This window comes from Macrotis lagotis, chromosome 7 (genome assembly GCF_037893015.1).
Source record: "Macrotis lagotis isolate mMagLag1 chromosome 7, bilby.v1.9.chrom.fasta, whole genome shotgun sequence".
In the NCBI taxonomy this organism is placed as follows: Eukaryota; Metazoa; Chordata; class Mammalia; order Peramelemorphia; family Peramelidae; genus Macrotis; species Macrotis lagotis.
In genome coordinates this window covers 36,837,909-36,848,619 of record NC_133664.1, presented here as the reverse complement: position 1 = coordinate 36,848,619, position 10,711 = coordinate 36,837,909, and the positions used below count along the sequence as shown (strand labels likewise).

At 40.5% G+C, this 10,711-nt stretch overlaps 1 protein-coding gene across 4 annotated transcripts in view; it reads right to left on the bottom strand.

Annotated features, from left to right (window-relative positions):
• Positions 1–6,387: 6,387 nt before the first annotated feature.
• DAZL (deleted in azoospermia like) overlaps positions 6,388–10,711 on the bottom strand; it is a 41,505-nt gene continuing 37,181 nt past the window's right edge. For 2 of the 4 annotated variants that reach the window (XM_074195749.1, XM_074195748.1), the window contains exon 12: positions 6,388–7,753. In XM_074195749.1, the coding sequence (XP_074051850.1) occupies positions 7,715–7,753 (39 nt within the window). In that variant the 3' untranslated portion in view covers positions 6,388–7,714. The remainder of the gene's footprint in view (positions 7,754–10,711) is intronic. The other 2 variants (XM_074195742.1, XM_074195743.1) reach the window with 2 other exon arrangements.

Sequence of the window (10,711 nt, the reverse complement as noted above, 5' to 3'; positions counted from 1 at the left end):
CAGAAAGTGATGAGCATGAGATAGGGAAGAAGACACCTGTGCTCTCTGGAGTAGCTTAGAACTGGAAGTCACTGGCTGCCAAATGAAGGAAGACAGCTGAATGAGCTGTGGCATCTCAGAGATCAGACATGGGCTGTGCTGAAGCCAACCCAATCAGCTCATTAAATTTTTAGTGTGAGCATTCACACCTTAGCAATTGGCAGAAGCCACTGATGGGAGCTTGGTTTGTTGTTTGTTGTTCATTCTGGAAGAAGACCTTGACATTGGGACTTGCAAGTGAATTGGATTTGAAATGGGGGGGGGGGGAACTGTGCAAAGTTACTAGCCTCACTTTCTCCTCCAGAGCCATCTGGGTCCAGTGGTCAAATATAGATCAGGAAGGCTAGAGATGACTTTGGATGCAGAGGGAAACCTTAAAGATCTGTTTGTCTGAGGAAACACCCATTCAATGACTAAGATTAGGTTAGAAATAAGGCAAAGAATGACTTCTTTATCTAAGCAAAAATAGAATAAAATAAATCTGGGAGAGGAAGACCCTCAGGGAAACAATTGCTATTTCAACTCACCCTGAGCCATCAGGGTCCAAAATTGAGCAAGTGGGGGGTTGGGATGGGACCTATTGTTGATCAATCCAGAATAATTTGAGTTTAACAAAGAAATCTTGCCTGAAAACCCCAAGAAATATTTTGAGGTTTCAGTGATCAAGAATTATTTTCATTTGGACAGAGTACCCACAGGAGCTCCCTGTGTGGGCAGAGGGAGAGGAGAGGAGGAAAGGAAGGAAGGAAGAAAGGAAGGAGGGAAAGAATGAGGGAGGGAGGGAGGAAAGAAGGAAGGAAGGAAGGAAGGAAGGAAGGAAGGAAGGAAGGAAGGAAGGAAGGAAGGAAGGAAGGAAGGAAGGAAGGAAGGAAGGAAGGAAGGAAGGAAGGGAGGAAGGAAGGAAGAGAGGGAGGGAGGGAGGGAGGAGAGAGCTGCTTTGCCCAAGGTTTGATTTATTCTTCTGCTGATTGATTAGCTAGACTTGAGAAAGTGATGGAGAAAAAGTGAATAAATGCAGATTCAGCTTAAAAGTGTGTCATTGGATAACACTCCCTGTTCAGTCCTGGCCAGCACATGTGTGCCGCAGTGGCCATCTAGTCCAGACCTCTTAGATTACAAATGAAAGAATTGAGGCTCAGGGTGGCTAAGGGACTGTGCCCAAAGTCACAAAGGTAATGGACATCCAGGTCGAAATTTGAAGTCAGGTCCTTCATCTTCAGAACTTTCACTCTTCCCACAATACCTCCTGTAAGTCAAATTAGACATGTCAACTGTGGCCAAATGTAAGGCCTTACATAGTTGAGGGGAGTGAGATGTTTCAGACACATTGCTTTGCAGGTTCTTTATTCAGAGAGACCAAAGAAATGTTGAGAAGGCCTGGAGAGAGGTATATCTTTTATTGTACAGCCTTGGCGGATCTCTCTGCATAGCCCAAGTCTGCTTATCAGTTCCCCAAGTTCCTAGTCCACTTCTCCGCCTTGTCCCATATGCTCCATGTCCATATGCTGATCCACTGTCTGCTATTGCCCTGCTAGCAAGCAAGCAAGCTCCTGTTGGCTCTCTCTGCTAGGTCTGCCCCCTGATCTGGGCAGTTATGGGGGTACAGAACAAAGTCGGCATCCTACCAATCTGAGACTTATCTAAGTATCATAAATTATAAATAAGGTGTGTAACTGGCCACCTGGATTCCATAAGAAGCCCGGCTTGAGTGTATAAGCACTGCTAAGTGAATGTCTAAATATAGCTCTACCTGGTCAAGCTGGACCACCATGATTAAAGGAGGTTCATACTCACACCTAGGACAAATGGTTTACCCCACACCCCCTCAACCCATTACTCATGATTTGGCAAATATGAAAAACTCCGAGAAATTTAGGAAACTATCCATGAATGGATGTGGAATGAAATAAACAGAAAGAAGAAAACAATGGACCCACTCATAATAATAATATAATATAATATAAAGGAAAATTATATTAAAAGACTTTGGGGGAGGGCCCTGGAATCAGGAGTACCTGAGTTCAGATCCAACCTCAGACACTTAATAATTACCTAGCTGTGTGGCCTTAGTCAAGCCACTTAACCCCATTGCCTTGCAAAAAACCTTTAAAAAAAAAGAAATAAAATAAAAATAAGACTTTGGAAATCTGACCTATACAGTGACCAATACTGACTCCAGAGAACTGATAGTAAAATGTGCCTCCAACCAATTGATTTTTTTTGTTCAACTGAACTTATTTGTTACAAAAAGAGGAGTTTTATTCACTGAGGGTAATAGAAAGTCATTGAAAAATGACCAATTTTTTAAAATGAAGAGCTATGAAATCTTTTTTAAAAGACACATGGCGGGGCAGCTAGGTGGCGCAGTGGATAGAGCAACAGTCCTGGAGTCAGTAGGACCTAAGTTCAAATTCAACCTCGGACACTTAATAATTACCTAGCTATTTGGCCTTGGGCAAGCCACTTAACCCCATTGCCTTGCAAAAATTAAAAACATATATAAAAAAAAGACACGTGTTCAGAAAAAAGTCATAACAAGTCCAAAGAACCCAGATCTGATCATCTCCAAGTCATTGCATTAAGTATATGCAGAATATCTACAAACATATAGATATTAAGTATTTGCAAAATATACACAAAAAAGGATACAAGGTCATTTGGTAGGAAACGGCCCACAGCAAGGCTCTGGAAAGGCTTTATGGAGGAGGAGACCCTGGGAGGGGAGTTTTGAAGGGAACCAGAAATTCCTCCCAAAATGGACAAGAGGTGAGAGAGAGCATTCCAGGCCTGAGGCATGCCTGGGAGATGTGTGGAATTGCAGAAAGACCTGGCCTTCACTTGAACTCTAATCTGTGGGAAGCAAATGAAACCACCCAAATGTCCAACCAGTTGTTTTGGGGTTTTTTTGCCATAAACAAATGATAATTTTTAACCAGTCTGGCAAACTTCATCTACCAAAGACTATTATTATTATTATTATTTAGATTTTTGCAAGGCAAATGGGGTTAAGTGGCTTTCCCAAGGCCACACAGCCAGGTAATTATTAAGTGTCTGAGGCCGGATTTGAGTTCAGGTACTCCTGACTGGTGCTCTATCCACTGCGCCACCTAGTCACCCCCAAAGACTATTATTTCTTAAAACATATAACTGATTCTTTCTTTGAACAGTAAAACCTATGTGTGAAAATGTAGTTTGAGATTACGAAAAAAGTAATACAGAGGTAGAAAGGCAGAGAGAGGACATCCTGGCTCTACTACTTAGATGACCTGAGACTATATTGAGGCTTTCTTTGCTCTTCCCTGCCAATGTTCTGCTCCTCCCTCCCCAGATCCTGTTGTTGTTGCTTGTCCCTCCATCTCAAAGAAGACCATGACATCAGGGAGGTGATGCCATGACCTGCAAATGAATTGAAGTGGGTGTGTGTGGGGGGGTACTAAGTCACCAGCCTCACTCTCTCCTCTGGAGCCAATTAAGTTGGCCACATGGATCAGGACAATTGAAAGTGATCCTGGGATGTAGGAGGAGCCCCCCCCCCCCCAGATCCTGAAGCTTCTCTTGGTGCCCTAAGGTTGGGGAAGATGGCCCAATAGGAGTCAGAGAATTGAAAAGTTACTTCAAGGTGGGAAAGCTTGTTTTGGGTGGGAAAACATTGACCTTGCCAGTCAGAGAGAAGGAACTGTGGCAGGCAGAGGGTAAGAACTGGGGAGATAAAACTGTTATCCCTTCTCTCTTCAACTGTCTCCTTTCTGTTCCACCTCCTTATGTTTTTCTTTCTCCCTTTCCCCCACTCCCTCCCTTATACTTTTTTTTCTGTCCCCCAATCTCTATATTGTTCCATTATAATTGTCCATGGTCTAGAAATGAAATATTTTTTTCCTTATTTGCTGAAATTGTTGAATAAATCCTTAATTTCTTAAATTATTAAGAATGTCTTAAATTCTTAATTTAAAGCATAGACTTACTGAATGTTTTATATTTTTTCTCTCAAACTCCCCCCATCTAAAGTCAGTTGTAAGTGGATTTTTATTTGTATGTATCTAGCTCAAAATTATATTTTTCCCTGAGTCAATGTTTCTCCAATCCTATTCTTCTTCCTTCTTCCCCTCTCCCATGATCATTCATTCATTCATCCATCACCCATTCATTCATCCATCCATCCATCCATGCACCCATCCATCCACTCATTCAAGACATCTCATTTATCTTTGTTTTTCTCTAATATAAGTGCTTGGAAAACCATCAGATGAATAAGTAAATGGATCAATTCAATAATAATTTTCTGAGCACCTACTACATGCAGCTCACTGTGTTGTGGAAGACACAGAGACTTCACTCTTATTCAATACAAAATCCCATTTAGGAAAGACATACAGAACTGACTAAAAATGTACTGAGAGCTATAAAAAAGGGACCAAAAGAGCTCAGGGTTTCCAGGCAAATCTTGAATCTCCTTCTTCCTGTTTCTTTCACTCTCTGGAACTTATTTAAACTCCCTGAGCTTCCTTGCCTCAGTTGGTTGAGATGACCCCCAGGTCTGTGATTCTATGTTTTTCTCTTTCATTTCTTCTTCAACCCCCATTATGCTCTCTCTCTCTCTCTCTCTCAGTTCTGAAGAGGAGGGCAAATGAAGGGTGACCAGAATAGGAGGAGATTGGCAACCACACCATATTATAATAAGCGGGAAATGGAAGTGTTTGGAAAAGAGATGTTTTAGGCTATGACTGAGGTCTTTAAATATTTGGAGGCAGTGAAGAAGAGGAAATGGATAGATTCTCCTTAGCCACAGAAAGCTGCACTGAGAGCAATGGATTCAACTTAAGGACAAACTTCCTAACATTTAGAGCTGCTACTGGAGATAGTATTTTCCTCTCACTAACAGTATTCAAGAAAGTATTCCCACTTGTCTAGTTTGTTATGGAACTGATTCTTTAAAAAAAATTTTTTTAATCAGGAAAAATCTACCTTCTTCCCCTCCCGCATCCCTGATTGAAAGAAAAATGAAACCTCTTTTACAAACATATATAATCAGGCAAAACAAAACATGTTGACACATCCAAAAAAATATATATATATACACACAATGTACATACATGCCCATGTATGTATATGTGTATATATAAATAAATATATGTATAAAAACACACATATACATATGGGTAGAGAGCTAACCCTGAAGTCAGGAAGACCCTAGTTCAAATTCGACCTTAGACACTTACTAGCTCTATGACTCCAGGCAAGACACTTAACCTCTAATGACTTCAGTTTCCTGTTAGAATTCTGCCTCAGACCCTTTGTATAACCCTCAGACAAGCCGCATAACACTGCTGGGCAAAGCACTTACCACCTCTGTACCACCTCTGTACCTCTTTACTGTCTGTAAAATGGGATTTAGAAAATAGCTCCTACCTCCCTCACAGGGTTGTTGTTAGGCTCAAAGAAGTTAACATATCTAAAGTTTTTTGTAACCTTAAAGCACCACAGAAGTGCTAACCATTATTATTGTCTCTGGTTATTATCACCACTCCTCTCTCAGGCAAAGGCCTAGGAAAAGTTGCCTACACTTGATGCTACTCTTCCTCTCCTCTTCCTCTCCAATCCTTTTCTAAATGTCTTCTACCTTCATCACTCATCTGAAACTTCCCACCGTCCCCGGTGTCCCTTCCTTGACAAATCTGATGATCTTTTTCTTCAATTCTTGTTCCTTTGGGCCTGTGTCAATTTGACATTGTTGAGTATCTGCTCCTTCTAATCAACCTTTACTATCTAAATCTTTTTGACTCTTGGTTCGCCTATCCATCTGACTTTTCCTCTGATGGATCTTCACCCATATTCTCTTGGTTCTTCAGATGATCTCACTTGGTGACCTCATCAACTCCCTTGCATCTAACTCTCATCTCTATGTAGATAACTTCCAGGTCTTTATATACCACTTGATATCACCAGTTGCCTATTGGATGTTTCAAATTAGATATCCCAAGACATCTCAAACTCAGTGTGTCTATAGGCAGTTGAGAACAAAACTAAAGGCATTGCCACATTAATGAGGAAACCCAATTAAACAAGTTTGCAGGTGGCTTGATGGAAGACTTAGGAAACCCCAGAGAATAAGCAAAGGAACAATTTGAGAAAATTGATAACTTCAGCAAAATAGAAGAATGTAAAATAAATGCACAAAATTCATTAATATTTTTTATAATGCTAGGAAAACTCAGGAAGAAATGATCAGAAGAGAAATTCAATCCATGGTAATTACAAAATGCAAAAAATATTATTAGAGTAAACTTCCAAGACACATGCAAGATTTGTATAAATTCAGTTCCAAAGTGCTCTTTACAAAAATAAAGACTCAAATAGATAAGGAATGTTAAATGAAAATAATGAGAAAGAAAAAAAGAAAACAATCAATGAAAAAACATATCCTCTCCACACTTTAAACTATATTAATAAAGCAATTCATTAAAGCTAAAAAACCCAACCCCCAAACTGAAAAACCCCCCAAAAGTAGATCACTGAAACAGACTAGATAAGCAAGAAATAGAAGCAATCTAAAATAATAATTGGTTTTTTGATACCTTGATAAAACTCCAAATATAAATTACTTGCGAAGAGCTTTTTAAAATATATACAAGAAAAATTGGAAAGCAATTTGGCAGAAATTAGATTTAGTAAAACATCTTGCTCCATATACTACAATATGCTCAGAATATATATGGCAACAGACTAAGAGGTCATGTCATATTTTAAAAAGTGAGAAGGGAAGGAGACAACTTTCTATGACTGGGAAAATTCTTTTTAAAAAATTTATTTATTTTTAACAATCTTTTTTTTTTTAATTTTGAGTTCCAAACTGTTTCCTTTCTTCCCCATCCACTGAGAAATCAAACAATAATACCCATTAAACATGTGAAGTAATGCAAAACATATTTCCATATTAGTCATGTTGTAAAAAAAAAGGTAAGAATAAAATGAAAAGCTGTATTTCAATCTGCACTTAGAATTCATTAATTCTCTCTTTAGAGAAAGATAACATTTTTATCACGAGTCGTTTGGAATCGTTGTGGATCATCTTATTGGTCAAAGTAGCTAAATCTTTCATAGTTGATCTTTACAATTATTACTGTTACAGTACACAATGTTCTCTTGGTTCCATGCCACTTAAATCAATTCATATAAATCTTTTTCTCAGATTTTTCCAAACTTGGAAGAATTCTTAACCAGATGAACAACAGAGGAGGTTATAAAAAATGTTAATTCCTTAAAATTTAAAGGATCTTGCAGGAAAAAAAATCAGTGAACTTAGAATAAGAAAAGAAACAGAATGGAGGAAAAGACCTTTTGCCAATGTCAATGGTAAAATGTCTGATACCCAAAATATACCAGGAATTAGCACAGAAATATGTAAAACCAAGAACCATTTCCCCTAATAAATAAATGGTTAGGTAATATTAACGATTTTCTAAAGGATCACAAACTATAAATAACCATTTGAAAACATGCTTCAAAACTCTAACAGTAACTGAAACACAATTTTTAAAAACTCTGATATTTTACCCTCAACACTGTATGTTGCCAAAGATGAACAAAGACAGGAATAGTCCATGTTGGAGGGGCTGTCTGAAGAGAGAGGTAGAGCTGTGGATTGGTCCCAACCATTGTGGATGTCAAGAAAAATCACTCAAATCTCTTCACACTTTGGCTCACTGAGTAGCTGCCCCTGAGCAAATCAAGAACAGAAAACAAAATCCATTATAATCATAGCATCACTCAGGAAAGCAAAGACCTGGAAAGTCAACAAAGTCACCATGTAAAATTGTAGACCTTGTGCTAGGCTTCCAGGAGCTTGCATTCTAAGTGGGGGGGGGGGGGGGGACAACCTATAAAGGGGATGTGAAGTATCAAAAAGGGGGAAACAAAATAGGTGCCTATAAAATGACCTGAAAAACTGCGCTATATGAAAATTGTTGGCAGTAAGAACTGATGAATGTGAATTCAGAGATGCATAGTGAAATAAGTAGAACCCTCTTCTCAGGAATTTCTCCTAGTGAATCTAAATCTTGTTTATTTGAACTGAGGTTTTTTTTTTTTAGGTTTTTAAAAGGCAATGGGGGTAAGTGACTTGCCCAAGGCCACACAGCTAGGTAATTATTAAGTGTCTGAGGTCACATTTGAACTCAGGTCCTCCTGACTCCAGGGCCGGTGTTCTGTCCACTACGCCACCTAGCCACCCCCAATCTTGTCTAGTTGAAACACTAAAAACCTTATCTTCCTTCAAATGAGATGAACATTGGATCAACCCAACTGGCAAACCCATTTTTCATGCCTGCCTGGAGAGTCTGGATTCACTTATCCATGCAGGTGCTGTCTCCCTCAGGTAGATCAATTCCAATGCCCTCAATTTAGAGATGGTAAATATGAGGATTGAGAAGGGGTGACTTGACCAAGGTCAAACAAGTTGTGAATAGAAGAACCAGGATTTGGCCTGGGTATCTTTCCTCCTGTCTGGTGATATTTCTGGGAGAAGGTTAGATCTGACATCCTTATCAGTTACTTATTCAGTAACCTTAAAAAGTAATCTACCAACAGGTCTTTAGTAAGTGCTTGTTTTGTACAGGTACATACCATGAAACAATCCCTATTTGCAATGGTCTTCCATTTTAATGGAGGAGAGAACAAGTCTATGTAAAATATATACAGGATAAATTAATTTCTCATTTAACTCTTCTTAGCTAAGGAATGAGACAAGATGGGTGCTTGGATTTGGGGCTGGGAATGAGAGAGCCAAAGGAAGACTAAGGATGATGCCAGAGGAGATGGGAGATGGAAAGAAAATGGACATAATGAACTAAACTTTGGGGCAGCTAGGTGGCATTACAATCTAAGTTCATTTACTAGTTGTATGATCTATGTCATTAAACCTCTCTGGGCCTCAGTTTCTTCCTCTGTAAAAATGAAGGGGTGAGATCCAACTGCTAAAGTCCCTTCTAACTCGGCTTCTATGCAATGTCTTATTTGCATGTAAATAAGAGGCTTCTAAAATCCCCAGGAAAAGTCCATCCTGTCTCAGTTTAGTCGTTTGTAAAATGGATTGAACTAGATGTCCTCAACAATTTCTTCTAACTTCAACATATGGGAGATACAGGATCTAAAATCCTAGGGTCCCACATGTCTCAGAAACCTAGAGGTGGACAGGACTCCAAGAGCCATCTAACCTGTTTCTAGTTCAACCAAAATCTTCTCTATGGAGTATCAGCTTCCACCTTAAGATGCTTTCTGGTAAGCAGAAAACAAGTATTCCCTGAGAGAGCTCACTTCACTCAGATAGAGAGAAAGGTTCTCCTTAGGTGCCCCCAACTTTGTTTCTTTCTATCCTGCTTCTTCTGCTCCCTGGGACCAAGCAAAAGAAATCTAAGGCTTGAAATCTCCTTGAAGATGGTGGATTAAGGTCCCACCTGAGTCTTCTCCTCTCCCTCCCAAGCAATCCTGATTCCTTCCAGAATCCCACATCCTTCTATGGTGTGGTGGTCACCCTTCTGCTTGCCTCCATGCAGATCTTCTGCAGTATGTCAGTGCCCTTCCATAAGGTGGGCGTCTAGAGTAGATCAAGGTACCCCAGATGTCACCCGACCAAGGCAGAGGATTGGCACCGGCTGATGCTGGCCACTGCCTCTCAATGCAGCCCAAGGTTCCATTTTGGGTATGTCCATAGAGGATCCCACACCCTTGGAACAAAGAAGTGCAGAATAACAGAGGGGTCTCTAAAAATAATCTGCTTGGTACCATTTTGTTTTTTCCTAGAAAGGACACTGAATCCCCCTTCTAGAAAACATGGGGGCAACCATTAGGAAAACCTAAAAATCTTACTTGGGGCTTATCCAGAGAGGACCTTGCACTTCTTTTTTTTTTTAAATAAACAGGGTAAGTCAGGGGGAGGGGGAGGGTCTCGCTTCATAAAGCCTGACCTGGCTCTCCCTCCCTCCTCAATGTAGGTCAATGAGAACCTCAGAGCAGCCTCTCCCAGACCGCCCCTGCCAATTTTCTTCAACCTTACACAGAAGGGACGCCCCCCTCCCAGCGCAGACTGGTCAATGGCCTTTCTCGGAGCCTGCTGGGGCTTTCAGCAAAGCTTGCTGGGATAAGGTGCTGCTTCCAGGACTCATTGTCCAGAGCAGCTGATGGAGGGCTGTGCGGAGAGCTTTTGGAACAAAGGCTCTATTTCGGGCCTTCTGAAGGCTTGTTTATTTCATTTAAAATAACAGATGTCATTTGTGATAAGTAAGCGCTTTCTTGCTGGGCATTGGATTAAGATAAATCTCATTTTTGTGCAAGCACAAAAGCCACATGCTGGATTGTGCTCTGAAAGACCCTTAACAGCCCCCCTCTTCCTCCCCCTCTAGGAAAGGCCTAAAAGAATGGGAGGGAACGGGTGGCAGGCTTTGTAGCTGGAAGCTTTGTTAGCCTATACCACCACCTTATGGCCAGTCCCCAAGCTGCAGGGCTGCTCTGACCATCAATCAGTCCCTTGGCCTTGGAGGTAACAATGGCCTCAAGTCCCCAGGCTCATTCCAGCCAGCTGCCATCCCCATTAAGGGGTGGGGAAAGGAGGAAGCATGATCCATCCATCAATCAATCAATCAATCAGCAAACATTCATTAAACCTCCACATATAAGCCCA